General features: G+C 42.8%; 2 protein-coding genes across 6 annotated transcripts in view; both read right to left on the reverse strand.

The window, feature by feature from the left end:
• USP49 (ubiquitin specific peptidase 49) overlaps positions 1-27,212 on the reverse strand; it is an 81,658-nt gene that overhangs the window by 52,366 nt on the left and 2,080 nt on the right. The window lies entirely within an intron of this gene.
• MED20 (mediator complex subunit 20) overlaps positions 1-27,212 on the reverse strand; it is a 46,504-nt gene that overhangs the window by 13,944 nt on the left and 5,348 nt on the right. For 2 of the 5 annotated variants that reach the window (XR_003437184.1, XR_003437185.1), the window contains exons 3-4: positions 25,168-25,421; positions 23,139-23,409 (exon numbers count right to left, since the gene is read on the reverse strand). Coding sequence is in view for 3 of the 5 variants with exons in the window: in XM_027127226.1 (XP_026983027.1) it covers positions 23,194-23,409; positions 25,168-25,421 (470 nt within the window). In the remaining 2 variants the exon portion in view is untranslated. Of the gene's footprint in view, positions 1-12,943; positions 23,410-25,167; positions 25,422-27,212 lie in introns of those variants that run through there. The other 3 variants (XM_027127227.1, XM_027127226.1, XM_027127228.1) reach the window with 3 other exon arrangements.

Raw genomic sequence — 27,212 nt, forward strand, 5'->3', positions numbered from 1 at the left:
ATTAGTCCACAAGTTTCAAACACAAATAAGTGTTCCAGAGAGAAAGAATAGGAAAACGGGGGGCAAGGGGGAGGTTGGTTATAATTTAAGAATTCAAGGGACTTGCCTGGTGGTCAAGTGGTAAAGAATTCACCTTGCAATGCAGGGGACACGGGTTCGAGCCCTGGTCAGGGCAAATAAGCCTGCGTGCCACAACTACTGAGCCGGCGCGCCTCAACAAGAGAGCCCGCGTGCCGCAAACTACAGAGCCCGTGTGCCCTGGAGCCCGTGTGCCACAACTAGAGAGAGAAAACCCGCATGCCACAACTAGAGAGAAGCCCACGCGCTGCAACGAAGAGCCCATGCCACAAGGAAAAGATCCCGCATGCTGCAACTAAGACCCGACGCAGCCAAAAGAAAAAGAAAAAGAAAAAAGAATTCAAGGAAATCTCCCAGAACTGAAAAAAAATCTGTTTCCAAACTGAAAAGCCTCTCAGTGTGCCCGGCACAACAGATAAAACAAGTGAGGCAGATTATCACAAAATTTTAGAACATCAGGGACAAAGATCAGATCCTAAAACCAACCAAGGAGGGGGAAAAAAAACAAGAATCAGAACACCACCAGCCTTCTCATAGCAATAATAGAAGCTAGAAATCAATACAGCAATGCCTCTTAAACTCAGAGAAAATATTCTCCAATCTAGAATTCTAGAGCCAGGTAAACTATAAATCAAGTATGAGAGAAAATGAAGACATTTTCATACATGCAGATTTACATCCCATGCACCCTTTTCTTAGAAAACTTCTGGAGGAATTGCTTAATTAAAATATAAACAATGAAGGGGGAAGATATGGGGTCCAGGAAACAGGGAGTTCCAACATAGGGAGGTGAAGAAGATACCTAGGCTATTCAGGAAGGCAGATCCCATGATGAGAGCTGTTCAGGTCTAGAGAAAACCCTATACAGATTTTTAAAAACAGCAGCTTAACCTACTGTTTAGAAAAAATGGCATTAAATACCAAAAGAACTGCTGGAGGAATAGAAAATGGAGGTCTCTGGAGAGGCAGAATGTTGGGGAGGAGAAAAGCAGGTAGTACACTTTTTATGCTATATTCAGACTTAGCATTGATAAATATTAAATTTTAAAAGATTCTTGATAAGGTTAAAAAGAACGTTTTAAAATCACATCTAAAAATATAATTTTCCAAGCAAGATTTCTGAGGAAAAAAATAATGAAAGAAAAACAGTAATTTTCAAGGCAGAGCAAAATCAAAGTACTTGGGAAACTCTACATCTTAGCATACAGTGTGGCTTAGTTTGAAAAAAATTAAGAGCAGGAAAAAATGTTTTGCTGATAGAAACTTACTCAAAAGACATAACCACAAAACCAGCAAAAAGAGAAAAAGGAGTAATTTGTTTTAACATATTATGGTATTATTGGGAAAAGTTCATGGTTTATGGCTACGTCAATCATGTCACAAATTAAAATTCCTTTTCCACTCAGTCAGGCAGATGCTAAACCAAAGTCAACATAACGATTTGATTGTATCACATCTTGGTCAGAAATGAAAACACTTAAAAACTGCATTGCTTCCTCAGGAAAGGAAAGTACAAATACTACGAACCTGTTTGAACAAGGAAAGGGCATTTTATATCAGTCACTCCTCCTTTCCTGAGACCTGAAATTAACAGGAGTGAGATTCCCATGCAAATCTGAAACGGCTGCCCAACTTTCTAGAAGACCCTGAGAAGTGGCATCTCAATTAGGAAATATGCTGTTCTCTATCCACAAACACTTTAAAAACCAAAACATCCATATTTTCTATTGCCCTTTCATAGAAAAATGAGGAGTATAATATGGTATCTGTTCATCATTTTTGATATTATCTGCTTATATTCAGTAAGTGCTAAGACGGTTCTCCTCGATCAAGTGCTGGGCTCTTCATGGAAAGGCAAGTTAGAGAAGGTGCTGTCTGCTATTTACCAGTTTCCTGACATCTAGGGAGACTATAAACAGGGAGAAGCAGCTGGATCTGATTTTTTTGATAATCGTGTACTAGTTTTTGACCAGGGGAGATTTTCTTTTTTTAACTAACACAATGAAGCACTTTCCCACCGAATCTACTCTGGCACAAACACTTGCTCTCAATGTTTAGCATACATGAAGGCACTGCGAATAGATCAGTAAGATGCTTTAACTGTAGCATACTTTATAGCTTTTAAGTTGAATACTTAGAAAAAAGTTTGTTTCATCATCTCTTGGGATCAGGAAGAAAAACAATACTTTAAGATTCTGCATAAGGATGATATTCTTCCCTTTTTGAAGCTTGAGAAAATATACTAATATCTTACAAAATACAATGCATAACCGAAAGTTCCTCCAGCTTGAAAAAAGTTAATAAAATACTACGTTCAATCTTTCATGCTTATTTCACAGAAGGGAAATTGCTAACTTGAATATGAAGAAATGCTCAAACTTACTAGTAATTAGAAAATACAAATTAAAATGAGACATTATTAAATGGCCAAAATTAGAAATGTGAACAATACCATGCATTGGGGAGGTGGGGAATGCAACGCCTGTGGGGTGTAAAGTGATACAACCATTCAGCAGCCTGACAATACTTATGCCACAATGCCACTCCTGAGTCTGTATCCCAAAGAAATTCGCAAACGTGTCCATAATGGACATGGACAAGACTGTCTATTGATAGCATTGTTTGCGGTAGCCTAGGCATCCATCACTATGGGAATGATACACACCACAGAATACCATGCTGAAGTTAGGAGCAATTAGCTAAAAGTACATCCCAACACGCACAAACAGATCTTAAAGCAGTGCTGACCAAAAAAGTAAAACCTAGAGTAAGATCTACAGCATTTTTACAGGGAGAATTCTATAGCCAAATTCTACGCCAGCGTGGTATAATGAGCAATTTCAGAATTAAAGATACACACACACACACAAATCACTAAGTATCTTATAAAGATGCATATAGAATCAAGGACATATGACAAACACATTTGAGAGGGTGCTTGTGGGGTGGGAGAGGAAAATGGGCATGAAAATGGGAGCTGAACAGAAGGCCTTTATACAGCAATGCTAGGCTGTGCCCAAATCACAGAGTATAAAGTCCAAATTCAGAATATTTTTCATTCATGCATACATTAATTTATTCAATAAAAACTTATTGAACACCTCTTAAGTGCCAAGTGCTGTGCTTAAATATAAACTTTTGTTATTTCAGCTGAAGATTTTTTTAAAAAAACAACAAAAAGATATGTTTTAAGATACGTTTTAACTGAAAGTGGAAGGGGAAAATAATTTACATTAGAATATATACTATAAAATGAGAAATTCACCATTCTTAAAACAGTTTTATCAATATTTTTCATCAAATGTAAATATACCTTGAAGTTCTTTAAATAACAAACTTAAATGAAAAATCGAAATACGAAAAGAACTCACTTTAAAGCCGTAAAAAATTATGTCGTCACATCTTAGCCCACAGGTAAAACAACTTTTCTCGTGGTTCGCAGTAGTGAAACAATTTCTTTTTGGTAGAAAATTTTCTTCTACTTTATTTTCCCCCCAAAGATATTTCCACTGCTCAGGAATACTTCTCGCCAGATTTCTGTTTTCTAAAAGATTTCACAAGCAGACTGCTGGCTGCCAATGAAGGTGCTGTAGCTAATATGCTCATTACATTGCATTGCTAACAAAAACTGATTAACACATTCGGTGCAAAGTGACATATCTATTCCATATCCCATGGGCACAGAAAATGATGTCTCTCCCCCAAATTACCTGTTCCCCTCTTTCTACAAGCCCCAAATGTTAGCTAGTATACATGCTAATATTGGTAAACAAACCCAATAGCAACTGGTAGGACATCATATGTCTAAAGCTCTAAAATTGTATTCAGATTTCAGTTTTCAGATTTTGATACTAAGTGTTAGTAGGTGGGAGGATCAAAGGTGAAGACTAGGAATGGTTAGGCCAACCACCAATACTACTGGAAAAAAACCCAAACTACATGTCTGTCAGTGGGGTTAGCAGAATCATCACCACACACAATAAAAGACAACGCATTAATTTATTCTGGCTTACAAAAGATAATGTATTTTCACTCAATAATAATAGCTAACATTGAGCGCTTACTATGTGTCACTGTTCTAAATATTTTATATGCATTATTTACTTCAGTCCTCACAATAACCCAGTGGACTAGGTATTATTATCATCTCCATTTTATAGATCATTTTTCAAATCAAATGCAAGCTCTTTATCACTGCCTTTAAAATCTCCACCAAATGTTCTCAACTTCCACTATATCCCCTCTTCTTGCCATTCCAGTCCTCATTTCTTACTTAAAAACTTGACTGATATATCTCATATATCCTTTCTCATATGAAATGAGCAGTTTTCTTCTCTAGCCAGCTTCTTTCTCCTCCCTTACTACCACGGAAGTTTCCTTCATGAAAATGTTCTCACTTAACCCCTTCCTCACATGCTTATTAAAAGTGACCACTATAGAAGTACATAGAGTAAAAAGTGAGTACCTACCCCCAAAAAAGGGAACACCTCAACAGCACTCCTTAACATTTTACAAAAATACGAATATTCTATATTTATTGTCCTATAACGTGACTTTAAAAAAAGTTAACAATGGACATCTTTCTACATCAGCAAATAAAGATTCATTGCATTCCTAATAGCTTAATGGTATTCCGTTGTATGGACCCACCATACATTACTTAACCAGTCCCTAACTGACAGACATCATTTTTTTGCAGGAACAAACAATGCTATAAAGAAAAACTTTGTACTCATATTTTTCATGCACGTGTATAAATATATCTATAGGTCAAATTTCTAGAAGTGGAATCTCTGGGTCACTGGGTATGCACATTTAAAATTCCAACAGACATTGCAAATTTACCTTCAAGGGAACTTACGTTCCCATCAGCAGTGTGTGAGAATTCCAATTTCCCCACATCCTCATCACTACTAGCTATCATCAACTTGTTTAATCTCTTCATCTAATAGGTAAAAAAGTGGTACTTATGCTTTATGTTATGTTTATTTAAATGAGTAGAATTAGAATTTATAGCTTAAATAGGTTTGGAACTTATTATTAGCTGTAGGCTAAGCTGAATGGCCTATGGAGAAAAAATATAATTCAAGAAGCACATTAACAGTATAACTAGGGAGACTGGTAATGTTTAACCAATTTGGGATTTTAGCATGGAGTGGACAATGACGCCATCACAAATGAGTTTGATCTCTTCACTAAAGCACAATCCTTACCTTTCACTTGAAATTCACTGCTATCAGTTCTTCACATTATGCCATATATTTTTGAAATGTTTCTTTTAAAAGAGTATATTCAACTTCCTAGTCATACATTCACTTTCTTATTTTTATTTTCTCACAACACCCCTGTGTGATCAGGCCACTTTGATATTTTACTTTTTCATATGTTGTTTATTAATCTGACCTTTGACCTCTTTTAGATGTTAAAGCACAAGAGTGTAATCAATATCTAACCATGAACATCCAATATAATTAAGACAATTGATACAGGTGGTTAGAACATAGAAAAAGGAGAGTAAAAAAAGTAAATGTTAGCAATGGCCAACCATAGAAACATTCTACATTCTAGATTATGAAAACAAAACACTAACAGAGCCCCACATACTCAGTGAACGCTAACATAAATGAGATGCCCTCTGTTCATGAACGCTGATTCACTGTCAAAGGCTACATGTCTATGATTACAATGCTACTAGCAACGATGGTTGAACTGAGCTATTCACACATTTTCTCACCTGATTTTCTTTGTGGCCACCTCCAGGTAACAATTTTTGTCAGGGAGACTCTAATTAGCTCTAACAGGGATTTTGACCTTATTATCCCGATAAATTAGTATCCATAACTGAAAAAATAAGTACCACAAATTATCTAGCATTCTAGAAAGGTTTTGGCTCAGAACTGATAAATCAGTAAACCCCTCTCTGCCCTTCAATTCTCAATTTAAATTTATATTCTTCACAGAACAAACTGATACTTAAGACTTTATTTCAAAGTCAAAAGCTCTTGCTACATTAACATGCCCACATGGCCTATCTGAGTGAACACATGACAGATACTACACATCATCTTTTCCATGTCAGAGACTGAAAGACAGAGACAGAGTGGGGGCAGGAAAGAGCAGAACACCAATGTGACAAAGTGCTAAAGGCAAGCTGTAAATTGTCTTTTGGTCACTCAGGCTGCATTTTGAAAAAGCTGACGGAAAAGTAGGGCCTATCTTTCCTTTGGAGAGAATCAACTGTCATATAAAAGCATCTTCCTAACTCACTAGCAACAGTGCTGCCCTCCCACCCCTCACATAACTTGCCCAGCTAGAGAAGCACTGCTGGTTTCTAAAGACAATGACAAAAAGCTCTGTATTCTGTCGATGGGAGGGAGCAGTGAAGACCAGCTTCCTGGGCTCTAAACTATGCCAGACTGCCCTGCTAATCCCCCCTAAATCCCACAGTGTTGGGGTGGGGGTGGGGGTGAGGGTGGGAGACAGAATAGAAAACAATCCAAAGTTGAATCAAGGGCAGTAGCTCTGGATTATAAGAGGTCATAACATTTCTGTTTGAATGAGGGAGGGAGCGGGGGACGGTGTGGCAGGGGAAGGGCAGATACAAAAGCCTGTATGTTTATAAAAATACAACACAAAAATAAATTTTATCCCTGATCCTTCTGATATGCTAACCAACATCTGTCCCTGATCATTTGCCAGCCCAGGCTGCATAGAAGGCACAGAGTAGCAGGCATTTTCACACAGCGAGGCTGAAAGAGATGTTACTAGAGTGTAAATTACTAATTAGCTCAATAGAAGAAGAGAGAGAAAATACCTGTCACAGAATGCTGTTTACAACTTGACACATAATAAAAACAACCCTGAAAATTTCAGAAGAGTGTCTTACTTTTCAGACTTCTATTAACATGTAAATGGCAAAGGAACAGTATTATAGTCTTTAAAAACTGCCCATGTCTCAGGAACAATAACACACGACTGGAAAGAATGCTTTCCAAATAATCTGTAATTTTCTCATCCTATGAGAGCAAAGTGTTTTTCATTATTACAATCAGCTTTAATACAGAGCGATATTTCATAGCTTTGATGATCACCTAACGGAGGAGGGGAGGTGGCTTCAACTGCTGTATTTTACATTTGTCGGAATCCAGTTAATAATCCTTTCACTGAAATCAGACAGGCCTCATTCTGCAGGTCATGCCTTTATCAAACAGACAGGCCACCATTTTAATAAAGACCGAGGATGAGCTGGAGGGGCAATGGGAATGGGGGTCAGTGAAATCTCCTTATATCACGACAACTGAAAAGACTCCACAAATTTCTGTTAATTTTGGGGGGAGGTAACAGAATGTTAAGATATTTATATTCGTCTCCTTACCATAAGGCAAAACTACTTGTATTAATTGCAAGCAATATTCCTCAGGCAGTCTACTTTACACTTAGATCTTTTCCAGTTCCTTGAAGCAACATAAGGATCTTTAGGTAAAATATGTATTTTACCTACATATGTCTCAGTCATGGTGTTGAACAGCGCTGTGGCTCCTGTTTTCACATAATAATCACCCATACATCATCAAGAACTAGCATATACTGAGGACCCACTGTGTGTGACCACATCATGCCAGGCGCTAAGGAGGTCCCCTACAAAAGGGCAGACCACGACAGTTTTTGCTAATGAGGGATGTTTTTCAAAATACAGTGAAGACAACAAACCATAAAATGACAAAATCCACTCCAAATCCAACCTCGAGATTCCTTTGCTTCACATGCTTGACTAAAATCAAACATATACCAACTTGCTGATATACTCAAAACAGTCTTCCCTTTTCTTTTTAAAAGTAAGGCCTTGATATCCATTTTTTTTTCAAATTTACTTGTTTAAATATATGCACATGAGAGAAAATGATAAAGTAAATGGGGCAAAATAAAAAGCAATTCGTGAATTTGAAGAAGGGTATATAGAAGTTCCTTGTATCATTTTTGCAACTTTTCTATAAGGTTTGAAACATTGTAAAAAAATCCAAAGTCAGAAAAAAATTGAGTAGTAACAAAAAAGCTTTCTGCTAGGGTTGTTTTGAGTTTCAAACAATTTACCTACTTAGCTCATGCTGGGCACTTAGAAACCCTAATTATTAGTTATTTTGAAAAATGAGTGGGTTGGGGCTTCTTTGGTGGCACAGTGGTTAAGAACCCACCTGCCAATGCAGGTGAGACGGGTTCAAGCCCTGGTACAGGAAGATCCCACATGTCGTGGAGCAACTAAGCCCGTGCGCCACAACTACTGAGCCTGCGTGCCACAACTACTGACGCCCGCGCACCTAGAGCCTGTGCTCCGCAACGAGAAGCCACCACAATGAGAAGCCCGTGCACCGCAACGAAGAGTAGCCCCCACTCTCCGCAACTAGAGAAAGCTTGCGCGCAGCAAAGACGACCCAATGCAGCCAAAAATAAATACATTAAAAAAAAAAAAAAAAGAGTAGGTCAATTGTAACAAATGAACCACTTCGATGAGGGATGTTGATAACGGGGCGGGGGGAGGCTATGCATGTGTTGGGGCAGGGAAATCTCTGTACCTTCCCTTCAATTTTACTGTGAACCTAAAACTGCTCTAAAAAAATTAAAGTCTTAAAAAAAAAGTGAATCAATTATTTAAGCAAATTAAAGCATGAATAAATAGTATTTAGTATGTTGCTTGCATAGGCACACATAAAGAGAAGATAGAAAAAATCAGCAAGAGTCTGAACAGATTTTGCCTATGGATAGCCACACTGAAATCTGAGTTCCATTTTTTCCTCAATGGGCAATAATCTCTCATCTGCAAACCTGTATGGACTTGTTATATATCATACAGGTTTGCAGATGAGAGACTGTTGCCCACTGAGGAAAAGTCCAGGGCCTTTTTCTAGCTAAAAAGGTAATTCATTAAACTGCGATGCAATTAGGCATTTTATTGATTTGGGGTTGTTTTGTTTTATAAATACAATTTTGCAACAAAAAATTACAAGCATGTAAGAACCGTGATGTAATCTTTGCATGAAATATGGCCCTTATTGGTATCTGTCCCAGGTTCCAATCTAGGAAGGAACTGAGAAACAGTTAATAACAGAACCATAGGGCTAATTTAAGGATTGGCAAACAAAACTGGTTAGGGTTAAAATAATGCGGAGAAAAGCATGGTGGGGGATCATTTCACAACAGTCAAGCAGAGGTAATACAGAAGCAGACTGCCCACAAAATGCCAAGGTTCAAATCCCATCCCCACCTTATTCTACTTTATAAACTAAAAAGAAAGATTAAATGTATCATTTAGTTACTACTTGACAAAATAAACAGCATTATCTGTACTATAAGATTATCAACTATCAAACAAGTAGCTGTAGAAAGGTCTGAATATAACCCCGGGCAAGTCATTTAATCTCAAGGAGCCTGTATTTCAACACATGTAAAATGGGAACAGTAATAGTGCTGGCCTCATTGGATTGCTGTAAGAAGTAAGTGAGTTACAATCTGCAAAGAGCTTACAACAGCGTCTGGCACAAAAGCACTACACATGGGTAGCTACTATTACTGAGTTTACAAAGAAATAGGGTCTTCTTAATACTATAGTAAGCAGGTATTTTTACTCAAAAATCGAGAATGGGGCAAGAGAGAACAAACAAATATTGTACTGTGTTCTGCTTAGACAGAAGACACTGTCCTTATAGAGAAAATAATTAAATGCTGGAAAACAGTACCCACAAAGGTTGCCACATTACCTGTGAAGATTTACACAAATAGGATACATTTTTATCTACCTGGAATGATTTAAGTGGGATACTGACTGAAGTTGAAGGATAAACTAGAGGTCCTTTCAAGGTCTCTTCCCATCCAAAGAATCTACAATTAACCAGAAAAACATTTAATTATGTACAACCTACTTGTTGAATATATAAACTTAAAAGTTTTTGGCTTAGGGACTTCTCTGGTGGCACAGTGGTTGAGAATCTGCCTGCCAACGCAGGGGACACAGGTTCAATCCCTGGTCCCAGAAGATCCCACATGCCGCAGAGCAACTAAGCCCGTGCGCCACAACTACTGAGCCTGCATGTCACTAGTGAAGCCTACGAGCCTTAGGGCTCACATACCGCAACTACTGAGCCTGCATGCTGCAACTACTGAAGCCCATGCACCTAGAGCCCGTGCTCCACAACAAGAGAAGCCACCGCAATGAGAAGCCCGCGCACCACAACAAAGAGTAGCCCCCGCTCGCCACAACTTGGGAAAGCCCACGGTCAGCAACGAGGACCCAATGCAGTCAAAGAAAAGTTTTCCGCTTAGCAAATAAGATTGTAGTCAAAATAAAGTAAATTGAGTAGAATTCTACTTGATGAACAAATGAAGATAAAGCTTAAATTTATCACTGGATTCCTTATTGATAAATAGTATTATTTGTACTAAAAGATTGTCCATTTTCAATTTTAGAAATATCAACTGAGGGACTTCCCTGGTGGTGCAGTGGTTAAGACTCCACGCTCCCGGGGCTTCCCTGGTGGCGCAGTGGTTAAGAATCCGCCTGCAAATGCAGGGGATACAGGTTTGAGCCCTGGTCCGGAAAGATCCCACATGCCGCGGAGCAAGTGAGCCCGCGCGCCACAGCTACTGAGCCTGCACTCTAGAGCCCGCGTGCCACAACTACTGAAGCCCACATGCCTAGAGCCCGTGCTCCGCAACAAGAGAAGCCACCGCAATGAGAAGCCCACACACCACAACGAAGAGTAGCCCCCACTCACTGCAACTAGAGAAAGCCCACGTGCAGCAACGAAGACCCAACGCAGCCAAAAGTAAATAAATAAAATAAATAAATTTATATATATATATAAAAAGACTCCACGCTCCCAATGCAGGGGACCCAGGTTCAATCCCTGGTCAGGGAACTAGATGCCACATGCACACTGCAACTAAGGAGCCCATGAGCCACAACTAAGGAGCCCACCTGCCGCAACTAAAGACCCAGCCCAACAAAATAAATAAATACATGAATAAATAAATTTTTTTTTAAAAAGAAATATCAACTTAGAAATAACCACTCACAACAAGAAGTGGTGATTTAACACACTATGGCAGCATACAGAAACAATAGATAAGACCCAAATGGACTTTCCCTTTGTTTAGCTTATAGTTTATATTTTCTTCTTCATCATTATCAAATAAGTCTAAAATAATTTATGTAAAGATATCAGGTACAAAACAATTACATTATAAAAATGGCGGGACTTCCCTGGTGGTCCAGTGGGTAAGACTCCACGCTCGCAGTGCAGAGGGTCCGGGTTCAATTCCTGGTTGGGGAACTAGATCCCACATGCATGCCACAACTAAGAAGCCTGCATGCCACAACTAAGAGTCTGCATGCTGCAACAAAGACCTGGTGCAGCCAAAATAAATAAATAAATATTTATAAATAAATAAATATGGCAATACCACACACAGAGCACAACCTACTAGCAATGCCAGACATACCTAGAAATGAAGGGAACATGCGCACACATCTCACAGAAACAGGTGCCTCATAGCAAAGTTACTCTTCAGCTTGAAAGTTAACATTTCAGACTAATCCTCTTGAAACTTAGAAGGAAAAATAGTAATTTTTTAAAATCCTGTTAAACTGCTAAATCAATCTAGTCACCCTGAACACCTCTCAACAGAATCTAGAATCCATGAACATAGCAGCTGCATCCAGAAAGATTTAAGATCCTAAATTATTAAAATACATTAATAACCAATGTCTCTGATATCCACTAATCAAAATCTAATCTTTGCTAACTATCACAGATGCTATCAACCATTTGATCTTTGCCGTTTATACAAATACCCACAAAACAGCAGCAATCCAAAATTTACACAACTTTGAAGAAAAAGCATCTTTGTGTAACTGAATGTACACTAACGAAATAACCTCAAATAAGTCTCGAGAATAGTTTGCATTTTTTTCTTAAGTACATTATATGCTATCTTTGCCACCATCAAATGCAAATAATCATTCATATTCTTAGCTAAATGTAAAAGCTTCAGGATAAAAATCATCAAAACAAAATACTTGGTTAAGAATAACCTAAATTTTGTCCCAAATTTCTTATCTTCCTTTTAATTTCCAAAAGTGTCTTAAAAATCAAAAGCTTCTTCTAGAAAATATTAATCTTTTTCATTCACAACTACAAAACAGAAGAGGCAGTGGAGCTGTCCAAGGCTCCAGCTTGCATTATCTTAGAGGTTTTTTCATGATAAAAATTACCCATAAACCCATTATTTAACCTAAAAGGTAAGTCCCACTCTAAAGTCCTCTACTATTCTAAACCTCCCTTTCTTTATTCTATTTTTGTTAAATGGGTGAGTTCCCTACTACAGTATAAAGAGTCCCACACAAAGCTAAAGGTAGCTTAGGAACTAGGTGTCCTCACTGCCCCGATTTAAATGTCATCCCCGGCAAACTTCCCTGGTTGGCTATTCGCCTTTCTCTGAAATGATTTCTCAATATTCTCCAGCCACCAAAAACAATTAGGCAGAAATCTGGTTGATCAAACAAAACAAAAAGATTTTCATCTTTCTCTATCTCAACAACAGTGTGTTCCCCATTGAAAATGAAAAGGCTATCGATAAAGCACTGCCCAGTGCTTGTCATTTATCACACTGCTACAACACAACACTGTCACACCAGACAGGCACAACCACACTGGAAATACAACCCATTTCCCCATTATCACAACACTGGTGAAATGCAGAGCTTCTCGGCACCCAGTTGATGCTTCATCATTCATACATGAACAAAATCAAATCAAAATGGGTCTCATCTTTTCAAAGTGGACATGAAAAGTCGATTTAAAAAGCCATGAAAGGTGGAAGCAGATTCAAGATTCCCTGAAGAGAGAAAGAGGTTTCTGGAATATCCTACTTTCATGGACAAAAGGACTCACAGTTTCAACACACTCACAGTTCTCTTCTCAACAAAGAATTCCTTTCCTTCACCCCCTACCTCCACTGTTACTTTTTGGTTTTTGCTCCTATCTCTAGGTCTCTTTGCACTCACCATGGTTCCTCCTCTTCTGCACCAAAGGCTCCCTACACTTGATCCTTCACTACAGCGTCTCTGCCCTGATCCACGAGGACCTTCTGGAGCATCTCCCCCAACTGCACACTTAATTCCCACCCCTGTGCAGTCTACCCCAGCTCTACATCCATCAGGCTTCCCCAAGCTGCCCTTAACCCTGTTCTCTTCCCTCACTCCCCATCTCATCCTTTAAATCCTGGGGCCCACCTCTTCCTTGCTCCTCTGCTGGTCCGCTTTACACCCTGTCTCTTAACCTCCCTGTTTGTACCTTGGATCTTGCTGAACCTCGTCAGTTAACACAATTCCCCAGTTATCCTGTCCCAGACCGTCATCACTTCTCACACCCTCACCCTCTTCTCCTTTCAGCTTTCTGGTCCCCGAATTGTCCTACAAACGCCCCATCTCTCATCTCTATTTCCTTTCACCCTTCCACTCCCACCGCACTTATTCCTAACTCCACCTGGTTCTAGCCCAGTGTCTCATTCCCCCTCCCTCACTTTCAAGAATTTACACCCACTGCCCACCCACTAACCCATACCTTTCTCAGAACCTCGCAGTTCCCACCCACCGCCGGTCCTAGACCTTCAGCTCATCTCGCTCTGCACTAGTTCACACCCTTGTCACGTCTGGCTCTTAATCACTCTCTCTCCTCTACTCCCAACTACTACCCCAGCTCTGCCCCTCCTTGCCTTCCACTTGCAACACTTACCCCAGTAACCCTCACCCCACTACCATCCCCTTCAGAGCTTTCCCCTCCAAACCCCTTCTCTCACACCTAAGCCGAGGAGCCGTCTTCCTAGGCTCTGTCTTCCTAACCTCACTCCCGGCCCGGCTTCCTTATCACCCACCCTGGGTTTTGCCTCCTTCCAACCTCCTTGGCTGGCTTTTTCTCACTCCTCTCCCTGCCTTCTAACCCTTTCTCCCCTTAATCCTCCTCGTCTCATTCACAGACCCGTTCCCCCCAACCGTTCCCAAGCCTTCCTTCCCTTCTCCCCTCAAAGCTTTTACCCCAAACCCAGCGGTCGCCCACCCCGCCAAAATAAAGGGCCGACCCTCCCGGACAGCCGGCTCTCGCCTCCCGCCGGCCCTCGCCCCAGGCGCCCCCAGCTCGCCGGTGCCGCGGTCCCGCCCCCTGCCGCCGCTCCTCCCGCCCGTGAGGCGCGCGCCGCCTTTGTCGCCCCTCACCCGGTGTGTGAGGTTTTGCTTCTTTAAAGGGGAGGGCCAGTGTGCCGGAGACTCCTGTCCCCGCCTCCGAGTCCCAGAATGGGCTCCCTGGCCGTCGCGCCCTCCCCGGTCCTCGTCCCCCCACCCCCTGGAGCTATCCCCTTTGCTGCCTCCCCACCTCCTCCGCCCCCTCCCCTAACCCCCCTCTATTTACCGCCATCATCAGCACGCGCGAGCTGTCACCAGGGCGCGAGACAACCGAACACGGCCCCGCCCCCTGCCCACCCATTGGCCCGCCCGCCGGAGCCCCGCCCCCGGGCCCCGCATTGCGCCAGCGGCGCAGCGCTGGGCCCTGACCCGACACAGACATCCCCTCCGAGGGTTCGCGCCGCGGCTGCCAAGTTTAGGGTTAGCCACCGACGCGCGGCCGATTTGAGCCTGCCGTAAGGGGCGGCGGCGTAGAGGGGCGTTGTGAATCGCGGGTCGAAGTTTGGTTGAAGCACAGGAGGGTAAATACGGAGGTTTCCAGACAAAGAGACTCTTAAAGGTACAGAGTCTTACGCCTGTCCCTCCTCCTTAAAGGGCCAGAGACTCACCCGAGCCCATCTCCGCCCCCTTCTCCCCAGCCCATTAGCCCGCGGGAACGGTAAAGGAATTTTACGATAGCTCCCCGCACTCCTTTTGGATGGAGCGTCTTTGACATCGCTTCCCAATGCCAAGGGGAAAAGCCTTTCTCATTATCCCGTCTAGGTTTTTGTTTTGTTCTGGTAAAAGACTATTATTTTTCAGTGTCCGAAAGATGCAGCTTCCGAACTGTGGGGTTTCCTGAGGCAGCTTTTGCAAAAGTTACTATTGGCTCCCAGGCGAGTGAGCACGTGTCTGACTTTTGCCACTGATGACCCAGTCGGAATTCAGCTGTTTTATGGAAATCCCCCTAAGAGTTTCGCTGCTGTAAACTGAAGTTCGGCAGATCGTGGGGATGGAGACCCCAGGTAAATAGAACAGCGGTTATTTCTACAAATCTTCTCAGTCTAAGAAAAGGCTTCCTTCCCGAGCAGCCTCTTGGGTGCATTGCCCTGACACAGCTTGGGATGGGGGGGCTTCCTCCAAATAAGACCAACAGTTACATCACCCAACGCAAGGCTAACAAAACAGGTAAAGGCTTACGTTTAAGTACAAGGGCAAGGAAAAGAAATAAACATATGTGTTACCACCTACACTGGCTCAAAGCTACACACCTGTAAGTATGAAATAGAGAAGCAACAAAAGCCAAAGAACAGCAAATAAAATAAGAAGGGGGAAACAGCATGTGCACGTGTAAGCAAGAATCTACAATGCCCGGAGCCAAACCTGTGAAAACATTTCCAAACTTAGGCTTTTAAGACTTGACGAAAGGAGAAGACCTAGTGGTTGACTGACTGATTTGGTGAGGATTTGCCACGTGGTTCAAGAGCTCAGAGTTAGACCTAAAATTTAGCATTCCCTTTGCTGTCTAACACCTTTAACATAATTTTCTTTAAGGAATTCTTACCTTACATTATAACTCATCTATTTTCTCCTCTTACTCCCCAGCCCCTCGAGAAAATTCTTGGAGAATAAAGATTGGATCTTATTCAATGTTATTTCCCTAACAAAGTACGTGACACCATTATAGGTGCTTTTTTGAGTGAAGTATTTTGGAGCCACTTAAGACTTCTGAAGGAAGGGGTGCTCTCAAAATAGCAATGCGGGTGGTGATTCTCAGTGCTGTGAGTATGTATTAGACCAGTGGTTCTCAAAAGTGTGGCCTGCGGAGCCCTGGTAGCTACAGACTTTTTTCAGGAGGGTCCCTGAAATCAAAACTATTTTCATAGTAATAAGATATTACTTGCCTTTGTCACTGTGATGACATTTGCACTAATGATACAAAAGTCACAATGGGTAAAATTGCTGCTGCCTTATCACAAATCAAGCCAATGGCACTAAATTGTACTAGCAGTCAAGGTATTCTTCACTGCCACCCATTCACAGGAAAAAAGTAATATCTGTGTCACTTTAAGGAAGTCCTTGATGAAGCACTAAAATAAAAACTATTTGTTTTATGTAAGAACAAATTTTTTCAATAATACTCCTCTATGTGATTAAGTGGCTGTAGGCATAAAGCACTTTTGTTCCTTACAATGTTTTTCTTGAGGAAAAGAACTTGTGCAATTTCTCTGAATTTTGAGCTGAAGTAGCAATTCATGCAATACCATTTTTACTTGGAAGAACAGCTAACAGATAAATTACAGTCATTCAGCCTTGGGTATCCGAAAGATACTTTCTCAAAAATAAACAAATGGAGGCTGACAGCATTGATCAAACTCAAGCTCTCAGGCAAAACTTAGAATTTTCGAAAACATATCTGCCACTGTGGGCTTAACAGCTTCCCAAGACTTTTCTGATGAGATTGGTGGTGATCGTAATAGATATGATTGTTTGATATTGCAAAATGAAATGTGTCAACATTTAAAAGATCTGCAGTATTTCCAAGATGACCAATGCATGATGCTACAAAATTGTGTATGGGTAAAAGATCCCTTCAAAGTGCAAAATAAACCAATGAATGTTAATATAATAGAGTACAAAAAGTTCACTGATAGAATTTGAGATTCCACATTGCAACTAACCTTCAGCGGAGCTGTGATGTAGTATCAAAAAACATCCACAATTATCGGAAGACGGTATCACTATACTTCTCCCTTTTTCCAACTACACATCTGTGTGAGGTTGGATTTTCTTCATATTCTTCAACCAAACAACAAATTTCAACACACTGACTGCAGAAGCAGATATTAGAAGCCACTGTCTTCTATTATGTCAGACATTCAAGAGATTTGCAAAAATATAAAACAATGCCACTCTTCTAAATTTTTTCTTTGAAAAAAAAGTTATTTTTCATTAAAATATTTTCCTTATGTTAACATGTGATGTGTTTATTGTTACTTTTAAGTGAGTTAATACTTTCATTTTTCATTATAAATGAGTTTTAATAAGGTAAGTACCAATAGATATAACCTACATAAACAAAAGCTCTCCGGGGTACTCAGTAATTTTTAAGAGCATCAAGGAACCCTGATACCAAAAAGTTTGAGAATTGTGTATCAGATGGAAGCAGAAAGAATAAGAAGCCTATTTTAGATAATTCAAATATGAAAAGGCTGTGCAAGATAGCTAACAAAAAGGTTTTATTGTAGCTTCAGAGTTAAGAGCTTAGGTGGTTCATCAATGAGGAATGGAAAATAGAATCAGGAACACTGAACTTCCTTTAGACACAACTTTCTTCAGCCACCATATACACTGGCACCCGAAAAGCAGCTCAGAAGCAGGCACAGCTAAGGCTTAGGGGTTGAGGGGAAACAGGGATGGATGTGTTACACAAAGAAAATATAGTCATTTCTACCCCACTCTTGTTTTTTTTTTTTTAAAGCTCAGCTTCTTTTCCGTTAGGTTGTAGGAGAACAAGTAAAATCCCAACACTATGAGTAAATATTAAAAATATATTTCCATGCTCTAGAAATGGTCCCTACAACTGTGCTCACTGATCTCACTGATGACAAAAATACACCTGTATGATAGATACTTTCTCTGGACTCTCTCTCCACATTGCTTCTTCTCTATTACAACTATTTCCTTTGCACTGGAGGAGAATTTTAACCTGCTACCAAGCAGTAATAACCCTATAGCTTCCCATCTCAAACATCCTAACTATACACAATACCTTTAGCACCATTAAAAAGAAGCAAGAGCAGAGACAGCATCACCTTGCCTCCAAAGCACTCTTTACATCTATTCTCCCTTGAGCCTCTCAACAAGCTTATGAAGTACAGAAAGAGGGCATCATTACTCCCACTACACAGATGAGATCCAGAAAGGCCAACGTGATTGAAGTTACCTGGCAAGTTAGGGACAGTACTATGGCTAGCACCCAGACATCTGTCTCCTAAAGCAGTGTTCTCTTCCATTTAGTAGGCTGCCTCGAAACACCTGTCACCTCCACATTCCTAGCCTTGCCTTTCCCACACAACAGATGTCCAATATTGACTTCTGCCTTTGGGACAATCTAGGATATACAAATGTGGTCCCTAAATTCTTTTTTAAAGCCTCCAAAGAAAACTCAGTAGAATTCAGATTAACCTTAAAAACAGGTCTATGCCATCTGATGGGACAGGGATATGTTAGGGAATAAAACAGAGACCACAAGAGAATTAGGAATCTTTGCCCCGAGAGTTCCAAGAATCCTTTTTTTTAACTTGCTAATTTCATCACAGAGGCAAGGAACTATTTCTCTGCCTCATCAATCACACCATCCTGTAAAATGAAAACACGCTCATTAAGCAAAATGCCACTACAACAGGATAATTTTCAGATCCCATGGAGTGTGTCATAATGGAAGAGTAACTCCTGGGGCACAAAAGAGTAGTATAAAGATTGCTTCACACATATTTGCTCCTACTCATTTCTGAGAGGTTGTGTGTATGTATATGTAGTGATAAGATGAGAAGCAGGAACCTATAGGAAAGAAAAGAGCAGGAACACAGTTCAGCTTCCCAGAAACTGACTGAAAGGCCTGAAGACCTATAAAATGAAGGAGGGAAATCCCGAGATGGGACCCGAGGTGAGGATTCAGAAGTCAGTGGAAGGTCTCGCTTGCAGTAAGTCAGCCGGATGTATGTCACACCTGATTTATCTTTGTCTTCCTGCTCTTTCCCTTCACAATGTACTCCCTTTAGAGATTCTTTTTTTGGGACCAGAGATCTTTGAAATACTCTAATGAACCCTATAAATCCTATTCCCAGAAAACTGCACGTATACACAAAGCCGTGTCCACTTTCAAGGCATCTTAGGCCTCCTGAAGCTCCCCTAAGGGGCTGAGAACCCACAGTGCATTGAAGAGTCATGGCTTGCTCATACTATAGCCCTAACTAATGGTCTGCTCCCTCATTAAGTACCACACAGTCTCCACAACCTGCAAGGGAAAGGACAGGTATGCTTTGCTTTGCTTTTTGTCTCAGAGGTAATGACAAAAATGAAATACACGGAGAACAGAGTTCCCTAGATGAGGCCAAGTTAATGCGGCATGATCTCTGGGAGGGAAGGTGTAAAGATGTGAATACTGAATGATGGTCAAACTGTGTGACCTCAAAGGTCCCTTCTAACCCAAGAGACTGATTTTGGAATGCTCTACACAATGGCAGAGTTCTCACCTTGGGGGAAAATCCCCTCCACAAGTGACTGAAGGCCAAAAACAGCAACTCCCCAGGAGAGGACCAAACTTGTAACCCAGCCGGTCGCCATTCCGCACAGCAACTGTGACCGGGGAATGCTGCCCAAGGCTCCCAGACAGCAGCAGATATGGAGAGGGAGGCTGTGGTGAGGGAAAGGCCACACATCATCCTGCCTGGCTCTAAATCCACTGTGAATGTCCTCAAAATGTTCAGCCTAGAGCCCTTCCCATATTTTAAGTCTCAACTTTTGACAGCTGGAGGACACGCTTCTGCTCCCCGCATCCTCCCTCCAGGATTCGGAGAGAAAACTTTTCACTCATCCTGAAGCCTGAGGAATGAACACTGGACACAGCGGGTTGGGGCAGAACTGGTGGTGGGGAGGAGTGGCCAGTCCCTAGGTATTCCCTCAGTGGAGCAGTGACACCAATACACAGTGGGGGACATGTGACAACTTGGTATTCAAGACCTGAGGAAGGCAAGCGGGAGGCAGCGTGGAAACAGGTACAGAGAATCAGAACAGCACAGGAGGAAAGAGCAGGAACTATCAATGGATACACAAAGTGGACGAAACTCAGTGTCTCCCCAAATTCTAGCATCCTCCTTCCTCCTCCAGATTTTGCCTTTTGCAGGTATCACCTGCACTATAACTTAACAGTTCCCTTTAAGCGGACTCTTCTTAAAAACCTTATTTACCCTCATCCTAAGACATGAAGTGCCAGTTATACTTTGCTCTGATGTACATTAGATAGAATACGGCATAAGTACGGAAACAAAAATGTATTCCACATTCCACCTAAGATCACCTGGCACCACACAGAGGTCCAGGCGCCACCCTCTGTCACACGCTGGGAGCCACGAGTCCTGAGTCTGAAGTTTGGTCCTGACTCCAGCCTCACCTCTCAGCATGACCCCCCTGGGAGCCACCGCCTCCTCATCTTACAGTGAAGGAGAACCAGGTAAACTCCAAAGCTGCCCTGCATGGTTCTGACAGTCAAGGTTGGCAGGTTTCTATGTGACTCTGACAAAGGTACCCACCAAGGTGACATGTTAGCAGAATCCCAGAAGTGTCCTGGTTTCTGCTCTTTTGGGGTAGCTACAGACAGGGAGAGGGGTAAGGCATCCGGAAGCAAAGGAAGGAGTCACAGGAAGACAGTCTAGTGTAAAAGGAGGAATGTCAGATTTGAACCCAAAATACAACATCTCCATTTACTAGCTGAGTTTAAGTTTTTTTCATTTTTAGAATGAGGATAACCATGCCTCTTTTCCCTTTATACAAATGCTCCTCAACTTTCATTCAACCTGAACTTTCAAAAACTATACACCGACAACCCTAAACTACTCTTGAAAGCCCCATTCAGACTTACATACAAAAGCTGGATGACATTTGGGCCCTTCCCACTAGTTACCAGTTCAGTTTTGGCAACTTTGCTAGTGGAGTTGAATTTGCTAATTAAAAAATGTATTGCATTACCCGCCTTTTTTAGCAATAAGTTTTCTTTAACTGACGCAAAGGACAAAGATGGACAAAAAGTGGCAATTCTTAAAGCCTGATCTGGTGTTTACTGGACTTAAATCTTGGTCAAATGTGTGCTCAAAATAAGGGAAAAGAACAAAAGTGAAGTATGCTGGAAATTTATGAGTCAAGATTATGTCTAAAAGGCACAGATAGTTAGGGAGTTTATACTACTTTTTTAGTTTTTAAGGAACCCCTCTTTATAATGCATAAGTCTGGGGTTATATTTACCACACTCAATTTCTATGTATTTTCGGGAACACATTATGTTCAAAATGCTATCTCATCTCATAGAAAATTTGAGGCAGCCTACAGAAAAATACAAATAGATTAATCTAGACAAAAGCAAACATAAATCAGAAGGCCAAAAACATAAAAAAATCTCTGCATTTTATTATGTGTAAATAATATCTAAAACATACCTCCATTAAAAAAAGTAAAAACAAAGCAAAGAAACAAACAAGAAGCCAGGGGAAGGTGAGAACAAGAAACACAAATGACAGGTCCTACAGTTAGAAAGTTGAATTGAGCTTCCTGCCAGCCAAAGCTAAAAGGGAAACATGACCACTGCATGATTCTTGTTACAGAGGCTTTAGATCTGAGCACTTAGATCTGAAAACAATTTCTCTTTAGGTGCCTTCAATGAGGGACAGTATCCTTGAGGACAATACTGCAGTATGTACATTAATACATTTCCTAAGACCATCTCTGTGTATCTCAATGCTAGCTGGACTGAACATTTCTGCAGCAGGAGTGGGGTAGGGAGACAATGTAGGTCAAATGAGCAGCTTGGAGGCTCAAATGAGATGAGGAGAAAGAGCTCAGGAAAGCATGAAGCACAGTGTGAGTACGAGGTCAACTGTCTAACCCTAAGCTCTGGGCGCATGAGAACTGGAGAGGTCTTGATGCTGAGACTTAGGCAGGGGGTGTGGAAGTGACTTCCCATGTGACTAATCCAGCTAAAGTGGCTCTCGCATCAGCCCTATCACAGTCCAACTCATAAACGAATGGCTTGCTTACAGGGGTACTCTCTGCAAAGTAACAGCCAAGAACATTCCTGGGCACATCCATTGAGCTCCGTGTAACAGAGGCTACTAACTGGGTCCCCACATCCATTTTCTCCTTCGTCTTTTAGTCACAGAACCCCCAGCGTTTTAACTGGGCACAAGACCACCCAAGTAAGAGGCTCTATGTCCCAGAGTTCCTTTCAGCAAGATGTGGCCAGAGTGATTTAAGCAACTCCAGGTCATGTCCTTTAAAAAAGAAACTGCTTTCTCTCTCTCTTTCCCCAGTGGAATGTGGACATGGAGCCAATGTCTACTTTGACTCACCCAAGGACAACACCCTAGGGGTGGCTAAACAAGACAGAAGGAAACCAAGTTCCTGATGACCCTGTGGAGTTCAATCTGCCCTGGACCATTTGATTACCTCTGTACTATTAGAAAAGAGAAAAAGAAACTTCTAAGAGCCACTGTACTTTAGGTTCTCCTTGTTACAGCACCTTAGCCTGTGCCTTAATATAATTCACAACAGAATGGAAAGATGTCCAGAGGAAGACTTCAAAGGACTCAGGCAACACCCTAGAAAAGTGAACTCACAATTCACTTCAGCAAACAGGTCAGAAAATGATAACCATCAAGTAAGCTGTGCCTCTTACTCCTTTTCCAGGAGGGGCCCAGCCACATCCTTTGAGCAGAGGGAGAAGCCTTTATTACAGCCCAACCCAAACACAACCTGCAGCCTGTCCACTGTGGGCCTGGACCAAATCCCCAGTAGTTAGCAATACAGACTGCCTTCCCCACCCTCACGAGGCAGGGACACCCCCATCCTATCTTTTCCCCTAAAGCAGGAAAGTTCCAAACTTCTCCACTCTTCGTAATTACTGTTCTTGAGGACAGGCCAAGTCCAGCTGAAACACCTGTCGGGGGGCTGTGTGTGAGGGTCAGGGGAGGGGAGTCCAGAGCCCCAGAACAGAAGCCACAGCTGGGAACTAGAGAGGGAGGAAAACCTTCCCGTTTGCCCTGGGTTTCTGGGGTCCAGAGGCCTGAGGGTGCAGCACCTGCTCCTCCTGTGGAGTCCCCCTGGCGACAGCTCAGCCGGGCAGCTGCCAGTCACTAACGGATCCCCGCCACCGGCACCTGCTGCTGCTTGCGGATCTTGTTGAAGAGTTCCATGTACTGGACCATGGTGTCTGCTGGGCTGTAGACAGCGTCGTGCCTGTTCCCAAACACAGTGGGAGCCCCTGGGGTGTGGCTGCCTAGAAAGCTCTGCAGGAACTCGAGCAGCAGGCTCCAGCAGTCGCTAGCTACCACACAGGGGCCATACTCCACCTGGGGACCAGAAGAACAGAGACGGAGGGTAAGCGAGGGCCAGGACAGGTCGTCTGCTTCTCGTGCGCCTCTTGCCCCCCGTGCCCCTCTTCCCCAACCCTGAGGCAAAGACACACACCTTCTAGCACAGGGCTGCCCCGCAGGAAATATCCAACCCAAACACCAGGGATTCGACACACCCAGCATAGTTCCCTTTAGGCTCAGATAGTCTCATCTTGGGGTTATCAACCCACAGTCCTACGCACAAGACCCAGAAGCAGATTTAGGACCCTTTGAATTATCTCAGAACTATATAGTCCCAGCTATGCTGGATGCAGATTCATGGAGAGCTCAGGAAAATTCTGAGAGAGAAAATGAAGAGCAGGAGACAGAGTGAGTGTGTATGAGAGTGTGTGTGTGTGTGTGTGTGTGTGTGCTGGGGGGATCAGTAGAGGGTAAAGTAGACACATGCGCTCATAAGTCACTTCAAGACCAAACAATACTCCCTAAGTAGATAAAACCTGGGCTCTGACCCTAAGAAATAATTTCCCAACCCATGTGACAGGGGCCAAAGGACACATATCTTAGGCTTTCTCATTTTCCTCTCCTAATTTTTCACTGGAGAGATGGCCGGGGAAATTACTGGTAACCATAAGGAGAAACAAGTAAAGAAACCATAAGGAGAAACAAGTAAAGAAACAGCCAGGCTGTGTTTGTACTCAAAAGTTGGAAACGTGAAGGATAAACAGACTGGGTTTCCAGTGGGTCTCGGCAAATGCAAGGTGTATCACAAATGAAAAGGGTCAGGAAATCTTGGCTCTAGAGGTCCCTGGAGTGTCATAGCAGTAATGACCACTAACGCCCTTTTCTTCACTTGGGGTGCTCCTTAGGGCTGACCTATCCCCGGTTTCTATATTTTAAGTCCCTCCTTAAATGCTACTCCTGCAGGAGGCATCACAATCCCCAAAGTCAGCAGTGCTCTCTTTGGCCTGAACTCCCAGAGCAATCTGTGCCTCTTTTATGGCATTTCTTATAGACTAACTTCAAAAACAGTTTGTGTGTTTGGGCCTTGCTCTTTTACTAAATCGTCAATTTTCAGAAGGCAGGCCCTGTAGCTTACTTATTATTTTGGGGGGGACCATGGTAGATTGCAGACTCTCACTGGTCCCAAAGCTACTGACACACTCCGTCTTTGTCATTTTCAGTGTATACGTCAAAGATGAAGTCATCACACACACCATGAGAGTAGACAGCATGTCAAAGGGAAAGGCACATCTTTGCTTCACAACTTTTTTGGCCGGGGTGGCTTGTGGGATCTTAGTTCCCTGACCAGGGATTGAACCCCGGCCCCAGCAGTAAAAGCACCGAGTCCTAACCACTCGACCACCAGGGAATTCCCATGCTGCACAACTTTTCCACCTCCCAAAAGTTAACTGCACTGAAAGTTGCCCTGGTCTGCTCCAGTCCTTGTGATGGGTGACTGGTCCCTCCACATCAGAATTCACCTGCTCCCACCGCACTCTCCGACCAACCCTCCCCTTCTCCAGCAAGTCAGCCTTCCTAAGCTCTCTACCTGCTGAGAACCCAGCTTCCCATTCCTATCTTGGGTTAGAGAGTCCCTGAGTGATTAAAGAAAGGGTAAAAGACGCAGGGAGAGGAAGCGCAGTGGCTCTGTGGACAGGAATCAGGTAGGTAGAAACATCTGTTTGCTCAGGGGCTGTGGAAATCTGCAGAGCCAGCCCCTTCAGCACATATGCTCCTATTTCACCGAGGTCTTACCTCCACGGAGATGCCTCGGGCACTGGGCCCCATTGTAACCGTGCCCACCTTCACTAGGAAGTCACAGTACTGGTAGCGGGTGCCCCGGGTCTCAATCTTGCTGGCCTTGGCACTCTGGAAAAAGCCCTTGAGCTTCACCATGAGCACATCAAAGTTGGTGTCAGCAACAAGGCAAGGGCCGTTCTCAAAGAGGGCGAAGCAGCTCAAAGGGTACTCGGAATTGTGCATCACATACATCAGCTTCCCGGCCTGACCTGCGAGGGACGGAGATGCTGCTCAGTGTCCAGACCTTCGTCAGCAAACCGCGGAGCAGAGTCCAATGCGCTGAACAAAGCCAGGTGGCAATCGAGCATCACCTCAACGGTCCTGGCGGGCAGTGGAGGAAAGCCCCTCGCCAACAGCCATTTCCAGAGAGGAAGGGAGAGGAAAAGGTGGCATGTGGTATAACCCACCTGCTCTACAGAAAAAGGTGAGGGGCACACGGGGAACTTCGACAGTGGACAATGGTTTAATTCTTAAGTTGAGTCATGGGCTCACAGATGGATGATTAAGGATGATGACTAATAACTCAGAGGATTTACATATGGTCTTTTGTACAAACAGGTATCACATATTAAGGAAAATAAAAGTAACAGCATTTGAGCACACCAAACGAAGCAGCTGCTCTCTTTTCTGTCCATCCCTACCTTCCTTGGCCTCCTCCCTCTTTGAAACATAGGAAGTGGCCCCATAGAAGAGTATCTGAGCACGAGGCTGGAAGGGGAGGCCAGAGCCTTCTCTTCCATGCCCAAGTTCATTTAAAAAAAATTTTTTTAAACATTTAAAAAAATATATTTATTTGGGGCTTCCCTGGTGGCACAGTGGTTGAGAGTCCGCCTGCCGATGCAGGGGACACGGGTTTGTGCCCCGGTCCGGGAGGATCCCGCATGCCGTGGAGTGGCTGGGCCCATGAGCCATGGCCGCTGAGGCTGCGCTCCGCAGCGGGAGAGGCCACAACAGTTAGAGGCCTGCGTACTGCAAAAAAAAAAATATATATATATATATTTGTTTTTATTTATTTATTTATTTATTTAGGCTGTGCTGGGTCTTAGTTGAGGCACACGGGATCCAGGATGCGGACTTCTTAGTTGCGGCATGTGGGATCTAGTTCCCCAACCAGGGATCCAACCCACAGCCCCTGCATTGGAAGGCAAAGTCTCAACCACTGGACTGCCAGGGAAGGCCCTGTGCCCAAGTTCAGACTTCACCCTGAAGGCAACGGGGAGCCTTTGGAGTATTTTAAGACATCTAGCCGGCTTGGGAAGCAAGCAGCACAACTACAGCACAAAGAACTCAGGATCTAGAATCACAAGATCCAGTTTCAAATCCCAGCTCACCCATTCCAGTTTCTGAGAAATGAGTTTTCTCACTGATTACTATAGGTTTCCTGCAAGAAGGAAGGGAAGCTGTATAGATTTTTAGTTAAGTAGAAAATGGAAGAAGGCAAAAAATGGGAAGCAAGGTTTGTTCACTACAAGAGTTAATGGACAGACTGCCACAACCCCAAATATTTATTAAGTACTTAAACTATCCCCAACACTGTGCCAGGGTTTAAGAGGCACACAAGCAGAGGGCTTGGCCCCTGGCCTCAAGAAGCTGACAATCTCACTAAAGATAGGTGGAAAACTCTTTAGAACACCATAAAACGAAAGTGCTTGCCTGGGAGAGACCAGAAGTCTTGAGAAGGAAGGAAAGACTTCAGGGAAGGAAGTGATCAAAGTGGGCAAGAGTCAGCAGGAAAAACTTTCATGGAAAAACCAGGTTATGAAGAGAGGGTGGGATTCAGGCAGGGATGAGAGCGCAGCGATGGGAAAGAGTGAGGAGACAGGTGGGGGGCGCTGTGACCTCTACACAGGCCTCCACTGTGCTGCCACTTCCTGAACACACCAGGCTCCACACCAGCCTCTCCCACGCCCTCCCCACTGCCTGCTGCAAATTCACACCTTTCATCTGAGAAATCCAGTTCAAAACATTTCAACCCTCCAGTAAAAAGACATCCAAAGCCA

This window comes from Aethalodelphis obliquidens, unplaced genomic scaffold (genome assembly GCF_003676395.1).
Source record: "Aethalodelphis obliquidens isolate GAN/ISIS:26980383/991018 unplaced genomic scaffold, ASM367639v1 scaffold31, whole genome shotgun sequence".
NCBI lineage: Eukaryota > Metazoa > Chordata > Mammalia > Artiodactyla > Delphinidae > Aethalodelphis > Aethalodelphis obliquidens.